This window comes from Pteropus medius, unplaced genomic scaffold (assembly GCF_902729225.1).
Source record: "Pteropus medius unplaced genomic scaffold, Ma_sr-lr_union100, whole genome shotgun sequence".
Lineage (NCBI taxonomy): Eukaryota > Metazoa > Chordata > Mammalia > Chiroptera > Pteropodidae > Pteropus > Pteropus medius.
Window position 1 is genome coordinate 5403398 of NW_024351073.1, and position 19174 is coordinate 5422571.

General features: G+C 38.8%; 1 protein-coding gene across 1 annotated transcript in view; it reads right to left on the bottom strand.

Moving 5' to 3' along the window:
• TTC23L (tetratricopeptide repeat domain 23 like) overlaps positions 1-19174 on the bottom strand; it is a 55132-nt gene that overhangs the window by 20069 nt on the left and 15889 nt on the right. Inside the window, exons 5-9 of the mRNA XM_039842704.1 lie at positions 14895-15051; positions 13372-13497; positions 10463-10640; positions 8389-8497; positions 411-538 (exon numbers count right to left, since the gene is read on the bottom strand). Coding sequence (XP_039698638.1) covers positions 411-538; positions 8389-8497; positions 10463-10640; positions 13372-13497; positions 14895-15051 — 698 coding nt within the window. The remainder of the gene's footprint in view (positions 1-410; positions 539-8388; positions 8498-10462; positions 10641-13371; positions 13498-14894; positions 15052-19174) is intronic.

The following is a 19174-nucleotide window of genomic DNA, read 5'->3' on the forward strand; positions in this document are numbered from 1 at the left end:
AGATTCACGAGACTTCTAAGGCAAAAGGTCGGAAATCAAAAGCATTTTGTACAACTTTATTTTTTAACATGAAAACAAACTTTGGGCTAATAAAGAGCTGAAAACCAGAAACTGAGAGGGTAATAATATATCAAGAGAAAAATACTAGCAGCTAGATCCAAAGGTGAAAGCCAATTTTGACGTAAAATATTAAATTTACAGGGCCAGAGATTATGGGGGTCCTGGATTTGAAGGACCTTATGTATTAATATACAAGAAAAATACTTAAAGTAATTAGCACCATCCTTATTTTTATTCCTGGCTTTACCTGGGACTTCTCTGAGCTCCGGTTTCTGAACTGTGAGATAAAAAAGGCTGTCCCAATCTAACAAACAAACTAGGAATTGTGTTTATGAGTTGATTATACTTACCTCTTTTTCCCCATTATGGATAAGCCATTTGTAAAATTCTCCAATGGTCATCAGTGTTTCACAATTCTCTGGGCCCAATGTTGTTTGGTATGCACTGATACTTTTTATAAAATACATCTCAGCAACATCTGCAAAAAAAAAGTGAAACAATTATTTGAGGCAAAGTGCTAGCCTTTACAAGTGTCTACTTGAGCAAGAGTCAGCTCTGGCTCAGTTAATTAGACATTTTCATGCTTAAGGTCCATGCTTGTCCTCATTCTATGTCTCATAAAGGCGTTGACAAGTCTGATATATGGTTTGATGGCATCAGATTATGTTCTTATTTTATTTTTTGATGAAATGCATGGATTTCTTTAGGAAAAGAAAGCTCATATCTGAACAGCCTTAGTCTAAGACCCAAAATAACCACCATATTAAACCCAGGGCGCAATGCAAGATTATATTTGTAGCTAAATTAAAGTCTGATAGAGATTGCTGTATATTGGAGTTCCTGTTTAGGGGTGTGTGTGTGTGTGTGTGTGTGTGTGTGTGTGAGAAGAGGAAGAGAGAAAGACAGAGAGAGAAAGAAAGGGAGGGAGGGAGAAGAATAGTTTTTGGTTTTAAAAGTACTTTAAATATACAATTGTTACTGTTTAAAAATTTACTTTTAATTTTGTTTTTTATTCAAAATATATTTACGTAATCAACATAGAAAATATAGAGAAGGGAAAAAAAGACAATTATCTCTATACATATCACTCAGGAACAGGCACTGTTAACATTTTTTTATCACTGTTTTAAGGTATAATTTATATGCCACACATTCACCCATCGTAATTGTACAGTCTGATAAATTTTTGCAGTTATGTTTCTTCATGGCTGGTTGCAGTCAACGCTGGCTCTCATCCTGTCATAGACGATCACTGATCTATCTCTACACATTTATCTTTGCTAGAAATTTCACATAAATGGTTTCATACAATATGTACTCTTTTGAGGCTGGATTCTTTCACAGAACATACTATTTCTGAGGTTCATCCATGTTGCTGCATGTTTTACTACTTCACTGCTTTTTATTGCTGAGTAGTTTTTGATTATATGGATATGTCACATTTTGTTTACCCATTCACTTCAATGAATATTAGTATGTGTGTACGTGTGTATGTATGGGTATATATGTATGTATATATACATACACATATGTATATATGCATATAGACATACACATATGTATATATGTATACATATGTGTGTGTGTGTCTATATATACATATATATATATATATATATATAGCGTCATTTTTGCTGTCATTTTCTTTTGCCTAGAGGCTTCCTATATTTTTTCTTTTAGGGCAAGACTGCTACCAACAGATCCTGTTTTTATCTATTAGAAAATGTCTTTATCTTACCTTCATTTTTGAAGGATAGTTTTTCTGGATATACAATTCTTAGTTGAATTTTATTGTAGTATTTTTAATATATTATACTACCTTCTAACCTCCATTATTCTGATGAAAAATCAGCCATTAATCTTATTGTTGCTCCCCTGCGGAGTTGTTTTTCCACTGCTGCTTTTAAGATTTTCTCTTTGGCATTCAGCAGTTTGACTACTGTCTGGTTGTGGTTCTCTTTGTGCTTACCTTACTTGGCATTGAGACTTTTGGATCTGCACAAAACATTTTCATCAAATTTGAGAAGTTTGGGGACATTATTTCTTTGGATAATTTTTTGCCTCATCTGCCTCCTCTCCTTCTGGAGCTCCCGTTGCATGAGTGTTGGTATACCTGCTGTCATCCAACAGATCTCTCATGCGCTGTTCATTTTTTTTCAGTATCTTTTCTTTCTGTTCTTTGGCTTGGGTCATTTCTAGTGGTTTACCTTTGAGCTATCTCATTCTCTTTTCTGCAATCTCAAATCTGATGTTGAGACCATTAATAAATTTTTCATTCAGTTACTACAGTTTACAGCTCTAGAATTTCCATTTGGCCGGTTTGCTATTTGCTAAGTAATTTTCATCAAATTTTCTTTTAATCTTTTGAACAGTTTCCTTTAATTTTTTGAACATACTATGACAGCTGCTTTGAAGTCTTTACAAAATCCAACATTTAGCCCACTTACAGTCAATTTATTTGACTGTTCTTTTTTTGAGTATGAGCCATAGTATCTTTTTTTTTTGTATTCTTGTTTCTTTTTTGTTGAAAACTATACATTTTAAATAATACATAGGAGCAACCACAGATTCTGATATATATTTTTGCGAGTTTGGGGAGGTTGTTTTATTTTTAGTAAATTACCTAGACTTAAACTATAGATTCTATCTTCCCTATAGTGTTCAGATGCTAATCTCTTTGCTCCAGTGTCGGTTTTTGTTTTTTAAATAGACTATTTTTTAGAGCACTTTTATATTCACATATTCAAAATTGAATGGAAGATACAGAGATTTCCCACCCAACTTTGCCCCCATAAATGTACTTGTGATGGTTAATTTTATATGTCAACTTGATGGGGCTAAGGGATGCCTAGATAACTGAAATAACATAATTTCTGGGTGTGTCTGTGAAGGTGTTTCTGGAAGAGATTAGCGTTTGAATCAGTATACTAAGCAAAGAAGATCCACACTCACCAATATGAGCATGAGTCATCCAATCCGATGAGGGCCTGAATAGAATCCCAAAAGAGGTGAAGGAAAAGTGAGTTCCCTCCCTCTCTCTCTCTTCTTGAGTTGGGACATCCAGCTTCTCCTGCCCTCAGACTTTGGAGCTCCTGGTTCTTGAGCCTTTGGACTCCAACACTTACACCAGCGGCCCCCTCATCTGGTTCATAGGCCTTTGGACTAGGACTAAATTATACTACCAGCTTTCTGGGTTCTTCAGCTTGCAGATAGCAGACCATGTGGTTCTTTTCATATCCCATAACCATATGAGCTAATTCCTGCCATAAATCTCCTTCCTTCTATCTATCCATCCATCCATCCGTCCATCTGTCCATCCATTATCCACCTACCTTATTCTATTGGTTATGTTTCTCTGGAGAATCCTGACTAATACAGATTTTTGTACCAGGAGTGGGCTCAACAACATGGACTTCCACTTACCAACGCCACCCTGGTTATGGCCACTGAGTGTCTAATCTGTCAGCAGCAGAGACCACCACTGAGCTGATATGGCACCATTCCCTAAGTGATCAGCTATCTACTTGGTAGCAGGTCGACTACATTGGACCACTCCATCATAAAAGGGGCAGTGTTTTGTCCTAACTGGACTAGATACCTACTCTGGATACAGATTTGCCTTCCATGCATGCAATGCTTCTGCCAAAAGTACCATCTGTGAACTTACGGAATACCTTATCCACCATTATGGCATTCCACACAGAATTGCTTCAGATCAAGGATCTAAGCTCATGGAATTTCCTCATCTTACTGTGGTCCCCACCATCCTAAAGCAGCTGGCTTGATCGAAAAGTCAGGCTTTGAAAGAACCCCAATAGTTAGGGTCTGGAGAACCTGGTCAAGCTCCTGGAGGTTAAGCTCACAAAAGTGTGGGGGCCCCTATGACTGGGTACCTTGGGAATTTTTAACTCTCAGACTTGTCCACACTGAGCCTCCAGAAATTTATTGATTCTAGTTCAGGTTTTCCTCCACCAGTACTAGTTCCTGCAGAGATGAATATCTGCTCTGCAAAATGTGATTCTTTGTATTCACCTGCCCCTCCAATTTCAGGGGCATCAGCTTGCCCTGTGACCTCACTTCTCTGACAGATCTAAGAAGAGTTGTTGATTTTGCAGTTGCTTAGCTTTTTACTCCTTGTTAGGATGGCGTGGCAACTTCCAAGCTCCCACGTGCCGGACCAGAACCTGAGAGTCTTTGCTTGGGTTTTAATGCTTATTTTTATTTTTGGTCTGGATTCCTGGGGGTGATCTCTGTGTCTGCATAGTTTAGTGTTGACACACTGGCATGGGAAGAGGTTATGCTCCAATACCTCGAGATTATATGTCTTTCGTCCTTTGTTGATTGCTCTATATGCAGATCAAGGAGTGCATTCAAAGCTCTGCCACATTTCAAGTCTCCTTTGGTTGTTACTTTCCACTGGACTCTCCAGTCGTCACCTGCATGAGTATGTAGTTTCCCAGCTGACCAGGTATACTAGGAGAGCTTATCTAGACCTTCTGTCGCTCTCTCATTTTCAGTTTCTACTGGTTAAAATTTCTGACTGACCTGAGACTCAAACTAACCAGGAGATCAACTTCAGCCTAGCAAATATGCAGGCTTTCCCCAATCCATTTTCTATTTAGTTTGCTACTTTTCTGTGATAAATCCGTGGATTTTCGCCCCTTGCTCCAAATTGAGTCAGCCTCCTCTGACGGCAAAGCTGCTCTTGGTTCTTTTGGCTACTCTCATGCTGATAAAATTGCTACTCTCGTGAACCAACGTGGGGCAGTGGATGGATAGGAGCAGTGCCAGGCAAGAAGGCCCAAAAGGCTCAGTCTTTACCCAAAGCTCTAACGGTTTTCTGAGAATGATTTGTAATTTGTTTGTCTGTTTATCTATTTCCAGTGTCCTCAAATATTTTGGACCATTTTATTGTTTGTGCGTGTATGTGTGTATTGAGAGGATTCACCAATACCAACCTCTTTATAAAGCCACAGCCAGAAGGCTAATGGTGAACATTTAGATTTTTTCCAATTTTTCACAGTTACAGTGTTACAGTGAACATCCTTATATATGTTTCCATTTCAATTTTACTAGATATTACCAAATTGGTCTCCAAATTTCATATCAATTTACATTATCACTCCTACCAGCTATAGATGAACAAATCAGACCAGTTTACCCACAGTCCGGCAAATGCTATTTTCAGATGGGTGAAAACTTGATCCTATTGTAATTTTAAAGATAACTATATATACATATAGTTTTTATACATACATACACACACACATACACACACACACACACACACACACACACATATAGTTTATAGTTTCAGGATGTGTAACATCCTGCCAAATTGCCCTTCAGAGAGTTCATATGAAATTGGTCTCATTAATCGTAAATGTTATCATTTTTTGAAATTTTAACAATTTGATAGAAAAAAATTGGTATTTTTGTTGTTTTATATTTGTTTTGTTTTATATTTGATTATCATTGCTATGAATAAAACGTTTTTCTATATGATTATTGGCCATTTGTATCCTCTATGTAATGCTTGGTCTTTTTTTTTCTCCCCCCCTATTTTTCTATCATAAAGTAAATGTAAATCTTAGCTCTTACATTTAGGACAATGATCCATTGTAAATTAATATTGTGTATGGTATGAGTGTTTTTATTTTGTTCTGGCATGTGGATACCAATTGTTCCAATACATTTGTTGAAAAGACTGTTCTTTCCACATTGAACTGCTTTTGTACTTTTGTCAAAAATTTATTGGCCATATTTATACGGGTCTATTTCTAGACTCTCTATTGTGCTCCAATGACTGATCTCTGTCTATCCTTTCACCAGTACCAAACTCTCTTTATTAATGTTGCTTTTTGGTAAATCTGAAAATCGAGCAGTATGATTCCTCCAACTGTCTTATTTTTCAAAATTGTTTTGCTTTTCTACATAAGTTTTAGAGTCGGCTTTTCTATATTTACAAACATTCCTGCTGGGATTTTTACTGTAATTGTGTTAAATCCTTAGATTGATTTTGGAAGAACTGACAACTTTACTATTTTGAATCTTCCAATACATGAACATAGCATGTCTCCATTTATTTAGGTCATCTCTGATGTCTCTGATAAAGGTTTTGTAGTTTTCAACACACAGATTTTCTTTATATTTTGTTAGATTTTAAACCTAAGCGTTTCATTTGGGAAAAGGGGCTATTTTAAGTGGTACTTTAAAACACTTTTGGTTTCCAGTTGCACATTGTTAATATATAGAAATATTACTGGTTTTGTGTGTTGACCTTGTATCCCGTGGCCTTGCCAAGCTTAAACTCACTTGCAAGTTCTAGAAGTTTGTAGTGTCCTTGGAATTTTTGGCAGTCATGTGTCTGCAAATAGAGACTGTCTTACTTCTTTAAGCCATATGTCCTTTTCTTGCCTATTGCACTGGCTCAGACTTCCAGAACTATGTTGCATGTGAAAGGTACTGATCTGTAGTAGTTTTTGTTTGTTTTGTTATTTTCTTGTAATGTCTTTGTCTGGTTTTGGTATCAGGTAATGCTGGCTTCATAAAATGAATTCGGAAATGTTCCCTCTCTTCAAGTTTCTAGAAAAGAATATGCAGGATGGATGTTATTCCTTTTTTAAATGTGAGGTAGAATCACCCAGTGAAATCACGTGGGCTTGGAGATTTCTTTCTCAGAAAGTTAACTGCAAATTCTTTTTTAATTTTTTCTTGAAATAATTAAGGGCCTTAGGTTATCAGTTCATCTTGGCCGAGTTGTTTTTTATTTTATTTATGTTATTTTGTGGCAGACATAAATTTTCGATCGTTTTATAATTAAATCCATCAATATCTCCTTTTCTGGTATACTTTTGTGTGCTCAGAGTATTCTTTTCTCCAATTTTTAATTATAGTACTATTCAAGTACTGTATTTTTCTTGCGCTTAATTTATATTTTTCAGTTTTAATAAAAATGTTAACCCAGGATGGGGAACATGGCACAGGGAATGCAGTTAGCATTAATATGATGGCTAAGGGGAGGGCCGGGGCGGGGAAGGAGCAATTGGGGGGATCGTTTTATGAACAATATAGACGTCTAACCAATGTACTATATACTTGAAACTAATTTACATAAATGAATTTATTTTAAAAAATGTTAATCCATCTGGAATTTAGTGAATAACATGAGGTGAAGATCTAGATCGTTTTTAAAGTTAAAAATTAGTATGCAAGAAGAGAACAAAGTAGCCTCGGAATCTCCCAACTCAATAAGCTAAAACTTTTTCTCACTTAAAAAAAAATTTACATATTTACATATTTAAATTTGTTAGAACTATGAAAATTACTTTTGAAAACTCAAATACATATAGATGGACTACAAATACTGTGAGCATACGCAAGATGATTAGCTAGAAAAAATAATCAAGAGTCTTCGGTGAACATTTATGCTAAAGAAAACAATAATCAAAACATAAAATAACTTCTGAAAATTGAAAAAAAATGTTTATTTAATGGCATGGGGATATGCAAGAGTGGGAAAAAGTGGGATGCAATACTTTCCTTGTAATTCTTGTTTGCTCTCTCCCTCTCTCTCTTTCTCATATATGACTGAAAAATAATGTGCATCAAAATGGATTACTTTTATAAGCAAAGGAAAATCAACTTTTAAAAAAGGTTTAAATTACATTCTTCGCAAATCTCAAATGCCTCCTGTTGGGCCACCAAATTCACTAGTGTCCATTAATCTGATCAAGCCAGCTGAGCATGGGACACTGTCCTCCCTCACCAGTTTCTTTGTCTCTCCTAAGACAAATTTCATTTTCAAAAGGATGACCTTGCCTGCAAAAGGACTACCGCTGAAGAGTGAATTCATCACTTGGCTTTCCTCTAGAACCCTCGGTATCTCACTTCTGAATATAGGTCAAGAAAAACATAGCTGCTAAAATATTCTCTCTTGTAAGCTAGAGGAAAAGATCAAGGAGAGGTTGAGAGTGGAAGAGGAAGAAAGGAGGAGCCAATGTTTTTCTCTTCTGTCACTGGACTTCCTCATTAACAGGCACATCACAGGTCACATTCATAGCGTATATGATCTTTATGCAGGTGACTTTTGCTGAGATTCTAAGGAAATCATGATCTTATTGGTTTTGATAGTCCAACAAACTTAGGATGATATTATTAGGATGATTTACACGTGCTTAAATTCACGTGTAAATGATTTTATATGAAATGGTGTCTGGTCTCATCTTTCCATCAGGCTTTCCGTCATATTGATAGACCATTATCCAATGTGCTTCTCTCCCATGACTGGGAAATTATGATAACTTCACAGTCACCTCTATTACCTACCTATATGTTGGGCCTCTCCAGACATGGCATAAGCCTTGGCTAGTAATGCGCTTGCCTCTGCAGTTTGGGGGCTGACTTCAGTGAACAAAGAAACACAGATAGAATGGGCCTGGAACAGAGAAAATCATGACAAGTTAAGTACCCAAATGACAGTGAGTCACTGCAGATTTTCTAGCAGCTCCCATAGAATTTCCAGTTGATTGAAAGCCAATACACATCTAACCATGGAGTTACATGAGAGATAAGTTTGAGGCCCAGCTCTGTGAGTCCTGAACAAGTAATTTCACCTTCCTACGTAGAAAGAGTAATTTTCACTGATTAGGGTTTGGGAAAGAGTAAATGAGATGGTGCACACAAAACACTGGGCATAGTACACATCACATGGTAAGATCTCAATAAACATTAGCTATTATTATCTTTTATAAGGTTTCATGGCAAAAATAAAATCAAAACTTTAGCTTAGCCTTTCAAAGGTTCACTATCAAAGAAAGTTAATAAAGTGTGGATTCTAGAGCCATACTGCCTGGGTTCCCATCCTAGCTGGGATGGGAACTTACTGTAACACAAAGCAAGCCACTTACTGTAACACAAAGCAAGTCACTAACTTCTTCAAATATAAAACAGGGATGACAAAAATAGTATGTGTCAATCACAGTGGTTATAAAGATTAAATGAATTAATACGTGTTAAGTGTTTAGAATACTACCAGGAATGTAATAAGCACTACAGAAGTGTAGATATTATTATTTGTACTAAAATGGAAGCAGCGACACTCTGGAATGAGGAAGAAGAGAGAAACCATCTAGTCCACACACCCACTGGCAAGAAAAGAACCAGCTGTGCTTCGTATTTCACACCCCAAACACCACAGGGTATTTCAAGGAGCATCAGAGATTATCAGACATTTTGGAGCTAAGACAGCACAGAGTTAAGAGTACAGGCTCTGGGGTCAAATTTTCTGACTTTAAATCCCTGCTCTACCACTTGTTAGCTATTCTACTGCAGCTAAATTAGCTATAACTCTTTGTGCTTCAGTTTCTGCATCCTTAAAATTAGATAAAATAATAATGGTGCCTACTTCATAACGTTATTCACAGGGATTAAATGAGTACATCCCCAAGTGAACATAGCAAAAGCATTCCATAAATCTGAACTATCATTTTTTGTTGTTATTCAGAAATACCGATTATTTATTGTTTTATCCATTCTGATCGACCACTGCTTTTAAAAAGTCTTGGACACAAAACTGGACTGGCTTTCTCTGTAAGGAGTAGACTCCCTGCCTTGAAAGCAGCTTTCGCTAACATCCATTGAGTGATGTTAATAACCTTGGATTTTCGAATTGTCTGCAATGCCTTTTCTTCAGTTCGAACTGTTTTCACATATACTGGTGGGTTACAGTCCATCTTTCTATGATATAAGGAATTCAATATTTTGATCTGTTTTTGGCTACAGGAAATACCTGAAGTCACAAGCAGGGTTCTCATCTTGAGGAGACAGAAGGTGAATTTAACTTGCAGTTTCAAGAGACGTTTCAAGTACATGATACTTAAAAGTGTCCTAAACTGTTTTCATTATGATAGACTTAACATTCCTCCTTATGTTTTGTTTGCCCCTGGGCAGTTGTCAAATTAGTTACCTCCAAGTGAGGCACCTTTTTGTTAGTTTAACCTTAGACTTGGAAATACAACCAGCTAGACAAGCTTAGAGGACAAATAACAGTAACAAAATATCATGACTTTTCACCTAAAAAGCCCATTACGTTTCTTAAATAGTTAAGTTCAGTTGTCCTCATGGCTTTTTACCCTGAAGCAGACCCACTAGGCTACCTCTTCCCAGCACTGACCGAGATGAGAGGAAGCCCGAGAGTAGAAACGCCACCGAGTCAGCCTTCCCTGCGGGGTCACTTAAGGTTGAGGAAAGGTTCTCGTGTGGATCTGGAGGGAAGTTGGGGTTAAAATATCTATCAGTCCCAGCCCCTTGTTATTCTGAGAAGCCAAGCTTCCCTGGCTCTGGGAACTGGGCCTGGAGCCAAATGATGCCGCCTGGCTGGGGCGCCAGCCAACCCACCAACCTGCTGCAAGTACTGGATGGCCTGGTGGTGGTTTCTCCTCAGCTGCTCAATCTGAGCAACTTCTGTGTATAGAGGGACCAGATCCGACGTTCCAGCACCCTTGGCAGCAATGATGCTGTTGATTGCCTTTTCAAAGTATGCCAGAGCTAGGTTCAACCTCTGGATGGCCAAGGAGGCTCTACAAGAAAAGGGGCGAAGATGGAAAGTCACAGAGAGGCCACGTGTTTTACAGACACAAAAGGAACTGGTTCTAAAAACTAAACAATTTGGCTTCCATAAGCCAATCGTCTCAGTTGTTGGCTCAAAATCTAGCTTGCTGTAAACAAACTCCAATTAACCTGCATTTTACCCACTAAATTCCAGTGACTACCATTCATCAAACCCATTAATATGTCACGCTACAGTCTAATTTTATAAAAAAGCAAATGGAAAAAAATGGCTTCCAGCAATTTACAAGATGGGATAATTTACCTATAAACTTTCTAAAATCAAAATAAAATTTTATTACCTCTGGTTCCCTTCCTTTAAAGCCTAGGAAAGTGTTTGCTTTTTTTTTTTTTTTTTTTTAGTTTATTTCTCCTTAGTTAAAAATGAGAGGATGAAGTAAACAATGTAAATATCCCCCCCACCAAAAGAGGGAGGTTAAATAAATTATGGCACGTTATACAGTAAAATACTTCAGATATTAAAAATCATGTTTTCTTTTGAGACTAACTTATAGGGGGAGAAATTCAAAATGTGCTAAGTTAAAAAAATTACAAAACTGTACTTAAAATATGATCCTGACATACATATATGTAATACATTCATAGCAGTTATGTATGGGTGGTGATATTACAATTGAATTTTATTTTCTCCTTCGTATCTGACTTTCGAATTTTCCGAAACAAAATGGGGACTATAATTTTTCGAAGGAGAATAAAGTAGTATTTCATTAAGATTTATCTTAATGAGATAAGATAAATAATAAGCAAGTCACAATGAAAACATGGGAAGTTCAAAGCTGGTTCTCATGGTTATTAGCTTTAATGGTCAAATTCCAGGAGCCCATATTTCCTCCCAAATAAAACAGGGTTAAGAATACCTAAATTAACAAGGTCATTGTGATTAAAAGTTGTATGTAAAGTTACCTAACATATAATACACAATCAATATTACCTCCCCCTCTCCCCTTGCCCACATCTTTGTATTCCCGAGTTAAAAATGTGTATATAAAATTATTTCATAGAAGGCATTCTGCAATAATGACAATTTATTTTAAACAGGAAGGTTTATCAATCAAAAGAGCACTAGCATGTTATCTGATAATTCTTTACAAAAAATTTTTTTTGATCAGTTGGACCAGTAGTTCTCTTGATCATAAAAGCACAAAATGCCTCATTAAGAGCACAATGCCTCTCATTAAGAGCTTGTTGGGAGCTATGATCCAAGTTGTCTGGCCTGAACAATCTTGTCTTATTTTCCCCACCTTTTAAATGAGACAAGGAATTTGCCCTCACCAGATGTTTGGTCAATATCAAACATAGCTATATCAATGTGGTATAGGTGAGCTATGGATTCAGATGACCCAATGCTGGCTCTTCTACCTATTAGTTCTGTCACCTCGAGTTATTTAATCTTTGCATCTTAATTTTCTTATCTGTAAAGTGAAAATAATAAAAAGACCTACCTTGTGGCTTGTGATGAGGAATGAATGAAATAAATTACATAAAGCATTAGAACAGTATCTAGGATACAGTTTTACTTCGTAAACATTCTAACACTCAGAATATGCACAAAATACTCACTCAATACTGTGGAATGAATGAATGAAATGTACACTTGAATTTATTCTGAAAAAGGAACATGGCTATCTTTCACATTAGACACAAAACTCAGCCACTGACCCATGTGACAGTAGGAGACATTAACCAGACTCTGATTTACAGCCCTGTGGACTTAAATCAGCATGATTTAGCTCTGGGCATTTGAACATCTCCCTGTTTTTTCTCATCTGACTTCTAGATTCATGATTGTTTAGAGGAGGCAGGCATGACTCATGTATTTCATTTACTTACCATTCAGTCATCTACCTAACTATGCCAAGTGCTTACAGTTTTGGGAACAGATTGCTTTCAAGGATGTGAAGATATTTGAAAAATCTAGGGAATAGTCAACCTTTTATTACTCTTTTTTTTCTTCTGACAATCTGATGGGTCCACTCTCATATCTAAATATTCTGATTCTCAGAGGATCCCTAACTCAACTGTAATACAGTGACGTCTTGTTCTAGCTTAAACAAATTCCATGGACTTTGTTTCCATATAGAACAGAACTTTTCTTAAAAGTGCACATAATATGCACAGCTTTCATGGGCCTCCAAAAAATCGTCTTCATTAAGTGTTCTTTCCTCATCTTTTAAGGTGTCATACTCAATGACAAAAGTAGGTAGCTAGTCAGGAAAAAAAAAAGTCTAATTTTAGAATAAGCATGAGAGGCACTATAAAAAAGACCATGGATCCAACACTTAAAGCTTGTCACCTTGTACAGTTTGTTTAATCTGACCTTCAGTTTTCTTGTCCTCTAATGAGGTAATAATTGTACCAACTTCCCCAGTGGTGGTTGTGAAGATTTAATGGGGCAGTGCACATAAAGCTTAGACCATGGTACATGCATTTGGTAAATATAAGCCTCTTTTATTATCATTTCACTCTCTGGGGTTTTTTTTGAAGGGGGTTTGGGAGTGTATGTGTGTGTGTGTGTGTGTGTGTGTGTGTGTGTGTGTGTGTGTGTGTGTGTGTGTGTTTAGGTGGGGTTTTTTTTTTTTCTGCTCTGAACATTTTTCTCCTCTTATTTAGAGAGTACAGAACAATCAAGTAATTCCAGGCATCATTCATAAAAGCCTAAGCTTCTCTAAGCCCAGATCTCACCTGCCCAAAGCAATTGTTAGGTCTTTCTCTGAGACTTGTAATCCACAAACTCCTCCCTTGTGTAATTCTTTCAGCTCCTCCATGTTCCTCTCTGCCTTCTGCAGGTTGAGATAAGCTTCTCTGCTGGTGAACCAGTCAAGGAAAATGCCAAGCACACAAACTCTGCCCAGGGACAGCCATTGATAAGCAAACAAAAGGTCCCCTTAGGAAAACAGAGCAGTACTTGAAAATGGGTACTTTGCTCTGTTCTTTATTTCCCACATGTACATGTTGTCAAAAAGGGAGACTTTTTTTTTAAAAAAAGGAACAGGGCTTTGGGTTTCCTGTGGTTGCCTGAATCCAAAGCTGGGGCTGGTGGTGAGCATTTGGAGACGTGAACGGAACCTGTAAATTACCCTAGATTTTCTTTAGAGGTGTATACTGCCTGACAGTAATTCTTTTTTCCCAAGGTGGTTCCTATGAATGGTAAAAGAGAAGAACTAATTCTGCTGAAAGGGACTTTCTGGGTAATTTAGAAAGTCCACACAAAGCAGGATTTTGGCAAGAGGCAAACAAGGAGAAAAAATCCCCTTAATTCCCAAATATCCTTCTATTCCCTGCATTTTCAACAGCCCCCTGCTAAGGGAACAACAGAGCAAGGCCACATCATCAGATTTTGTGAGTTAAGCATCAGACCAATAGAGAGGGGGATATGTAGAGATGGGGACTGGGGACCCTGGCTCAAAGGGGCTCATGATTATTCATGAACATGAAATACCTTTAGCAGTCATCAAGTAGAGATGGTACCAAGAGGCTGCTAAAATCACAAGCATTTTGAGGAGAGGCTTATATAACAATCCTCTCCCTCCTTCCTACCTCCCCCGCCCCCCACCTGGCCCGGGGATATGGAGAATTATTTCTTTTGTCTATTTTGCTTGGCCTCTAGCTTCACAGGCAGTATTCTTAACAGCATTTCAGAAAAACTAAAATGTTCAAGAGTCTATTAAATCAGAGGTTTTGGGCTACATATTATAATCACCTGTGAGGCTTTTAAAAACCTCAATGAACAGCTGCAGCCCAGCCCCACTAAATCAAAATCTCTGGGGTGGGACCCTGTCAGCATGAATTTTTGAAGCTCCCCAGGAGATTTCAATGTGGAGACCAGTTGGACAAACAATGCCTTAAACAACCACCCATTCTCCCTCTTCTTACCTTACCACGACCACTATCGCCCACATCCTTTACTAACACCGATTTTGTGGGATACTCAATGAGGAGCAGGACAGACTCCAAAAAAACTTTCAACTGGCTGGGGATGGTGTCCCAGGATAGATCCCTGCCATGGCTCAACTCAGAGCTCCTAGGAGTAGACACAGGACATATATTCATACCCTTCTAGATGAAGACCAGAGGCTTGTGGAGGGCTGGATGTTGGAACAGAGCACAAGGCCCTGGTTCTATCTCCCACCATAAGTGGGATGAGCCATCTAGCATGTGCGGCCCCTGGCCCTGATCACCAGACCCAGCTGGGAAGGACAGGATATCGGTTTTGCAGGAGACAGGCCACCCCCAGAGTATAGTAGAGCATGACCAGAGCTTCCAGAATTCCCTTTCTCTCCTTGTCTGAGGCCGTCTTTCTCTTCCAGGTCAGCAGTGTGTTCTTGGCAGATTCAGCATGCTTCTTGGCCTGAGCTGGGAGGCCTGGAGAAATTTGAGGGTGGGTGGCAGGATGAAAACCATTAAAAAAGCATGTTTTTTTAATGGTAGGCAGTGTGGTTGTCATACGGTCCGTAGTGTTCGTTCCCAAAACTGGAGGTGCATCAGAATGATCTGGAATGCTTGTAAAGAATATAGATTCCTGAGCCCCACCCCAGACCCACTGAGTTGGAATCTCCAGAGGCATGAGGTCCAGAAATCTATATTTTTAATTAACTCCACGAGTGCTTCTTAGGCAACCATCCCAGCATTAGTCTGAGGACTTCTGTTTAGAAATCATTGATAGAGACAGGAGTAGAAGCTGAGTATCCCATTCCCAATTTGGCCACCAATGCCAGTTCACCTTTTCAACCCACAAAGCTTCTCCATCCTCCAACTATAAAATGACAATAATAACTACAGAAGCTATTCCTTTACAAAACACATGGAGATAGTCCAGGAACAAACTAGGTTATGCCACAGAATGCTATGTTTTGAGCTTTCTGCGAAAGGCATTCTATAAATACAAATGCTTATGAATACAATTACTTCCATCTGGGGATACTTTCAATCCCCAATGAAGCTGGTGAGACTAAGTGGTCGCGCACACACGCACACACACACATAGAAAATCTAATTTCTAAATGCAGTGAGGCCCCTCGGTAAGAAGACAAAGGGAATGCCAAACCCCAGCTCGACAGAACTTGTGGCCTGTGTCCCCTTTTCTGTCCCCTTTTCTAACTAAAGGTTGGTGTTCCGAGCATTTACCTGAACGGCTATTTGTCCAATTAACAAAGCAGATTTGGGAATGTTCAGTTTACAGAACTATTCTCTCATCCTCCAGCCTAGCTCATGTCTAGTGATCCCTGATTGGAAACAGGAGGCCCTGGAGAAAAGACAAAGGCCAGCAGAGAACATATTATCCCTAAGAGTTCTCCATTCCACTGAAGACAGTCATGGCAGATGTTCACTTCCAGCTCTCCTCTCTGCAGCAGCTAGGGGCTGCTAACATATTCACTCTTGCCAAGTAGGCCCACTGTGCCCTAAATTCTCACCTCACACCTCTAGCCTGCAGTCTGCTCTCCCTTTGGCCCTTGGAGCCTGGTTTCACAGTATACGGGTGTATTCAATGGCAAGAGGGATGATTTGAAAGGACTTGCATTTGATGCCCGCAGGCCTCTTATGTTCCAGATGTGCAGGACCTCCTTGATGAATTGCAACCATGAGGATAAAGCTTCTCTGGAAGAACCCTAAAAGTGCCCCAGAAGCCGAGAAGTCTCTGTCGAACATTCAGAAGATGCCCGTTCTATAGGTCTCGACTAGAGAGAAAAATGGACTCCGTGGCGAAAAGGAGGGCTGTGTCTTAAGTTACCAGGTAACAGTGGTCCTCAAATTGCACTGTATATCACAAGCACGCTGTTAAAATGCAGATTCTTGGGCCTCACTTCCAGTAGTTATGGTTTGCAAGTTCTAAGCGTTCACGCTTTTAACAACCATCCTAGGTGATACTGATATAGGCGTTTTGAGGACCACATGGGGACCAACACTGAGTTAGTAAGTGGGAGTCACCTCATTTTTGAAGAGTAAGGTTTTGGCTGATGGAGAAGAATGTGGACGGCTTCTCACTTGGGGCACACAGCCTAAGGCCATGGAGACAGAATAAACGTGTGTGTGTGTGTATGTGTGTGTGCGCGTGCGTACATGTGCTATGAATCAGTATTAGTCATACTTTGAAATGAATTTGCAAGATGAGGAGGTTAGATTTGATCTGTTGGGTACGAGGGAGTCTTTTAAGTCTTGAGGAAGGTAGTGACAACAGAAAACTGCCAGGGACAGCAGACCAAGACAATAAAGTAGGAAACTGAGCCTTTTTATCAAACAGGTTGTTTTCCACAATCAGCTGGCCCCCTGGGAGTGTATCAATAAGGAACACGGGAACCAAATTTAGATGCCTCCCTGGGTCTGCGGGAAGGAGAAAAGTGAAACTGGACAAGCTATTGAAAACCATCCCACCTGGCACAAAACTGCTTCTGGGCTCATGAATGGAAAACAAATGAGAAGGCTACTCTGAGGCTTTGCACGCCCGCCCCTCCCCCATCCCCATGTGCCCGGTGCTGGGTGTGAAATCCCCAGGGGGAATACTTTTCCTCTAAGCTCAGCAGCTAATTAATTATATGGTTCCTTGTCTGCACCTGACCATGCCCCACACTATGGTCCTTTTGATTAAAAAAAGGCGGAGCTGGTGACCAATGGGGCTTAAGCAAACTGAACTAGGATCTTGATTTAAAGTAGCTCATTCAACTTTAAAGTCAGCCCTAAAGGGAAAAACCCTTCCTTTTCCTTCGCAGAATCCACCCTGGTCCCCAAAGTGAGGAGCAAGATGCTACAGGGCAAAGGTGAAAAAGAATCAAAACTTCTCTGCTACTTTTTTTATCTTAACATTTTTGTTTCCCATTTTTAGGAATATTTATATTACACAATATATTAGTACCATTGTACTAATATATTTATAATAAATACCCACAGTTTGCTCAAAAATTGTTTTTAGTGATAAGCAAGCTAATTGTCAAGAGTTTGGAGACTACATTTTTTCCAACTTTTTCAAGTACGAAAGAGTACTTTATATACTTACAAAAAAAAATCTCACTTTGTGATAACATTTTTATAGCATTTCCTATATGAGAAAATTCATGATGACAAAAGTACTATGAATCAGTATTAGTAATACTTTGAAATGAATTTGCTTTTTATTAATTTCCTTTTTATTAATATCTTCTTTTATGTAAAAATAACACTCTGCATCTGTGTATGCGTATGAGACTTATTTTATCTCTCTGGAGGATGCTCTTGTTCCCTAACTCCAAGCCCCACCTCCCCAATTCCACCGTCTGCTCCAAACCAAGTCATTTTCCTTTACTTGCTCTCCGACGCCAAAGACACCACCCTTCTCCCTGCATCAACGGTGTAGCAATTACCAAGGTAAAAATCAGGGTGCGACGAGACCTGCTTCTGGTGCCTGAGCTTCAGAAATTACAAAGACATGTCGATGAATGAGAAAAATGGTCCGGAGACTGTCCACCAAACATACCACACTTTGCTTCATTCAGTTTGGGATGTGATTGCACCACTGAAGTCTGTTACTGACTCAGGCCAGACAATCTGCTCAAAGCTACCCAATCATTACAGGTTGCCGCTGCCACCTTTGATCATCATCTATATTTAAGAAGTTAGCGTGGCAGTGATTAAGACAGCAGGGTCTAGAGTCAGAATTCCCAGGTACAGATCCTGGCTTAGCCGCTTATTACTACCCTGTTCCCTTGAACAAGTTACTTAATCTATCTGTGCCTCAGTTTATTCACCTATAAAATAGTAGTGAAAATACCATCTACCTTGTAGGGTTGTTGCAAGGATTAATTCAAGAAAAAGGATTGAATAGTGCCTACTACATAGAAATGAAATGAGGTTGAATAAATATTAGCTGTTATTATTATTACCATTATCACCACCACCACGGCCACCAGGGTCCATTTCTCTGAAGCAATTTATTGTTTGTCCTTACTTTGGACATTTTTGTTAGAGTTGCTTAGAAAAGCTCTATAAAAGGCTGCATTCTCAAGTGCAAACTCACTTCAGATAGGTATTAAGCTTCCTGCAGGTCAGTTAGCCTGGTTTTTATCATTCCCTGTTGTTTCTATAACTTTTTTTTTTTTTTTTTTTTACCAACTAGACAGAGAAGTCAGGTTTCCTGGCTTATGCTTCTTTTTCTATATTTTGCAACACTTGTAACAGAGCCCTGAATATCTGGAAGGTTCCCAGCAATAGCAGGCTGACTAATTTATTGCTTCACTAATAATAAGCAAAATCTCAGGAAACTGCTTGTCCACGTTGCTGTATTCTCCTTCCGGGACACTTGAAAACAGTTCACCACTAGGTGACAAACCACCTTGTTCTGTACCTGCCCTTTTCTTGGCTGGTAAAGCACTGGGATCATTAGGATTATCACCAGGTCAGCTGACAACAGAGTTCCACTTTTACTGTCCCTTACTTTAGGTCACCAAACGACAGCCTTTTCCACTGTTTTGCAAAAGCCCCCACGTTCTCTCCTGTTACTGACTTCTGAACCCCATTC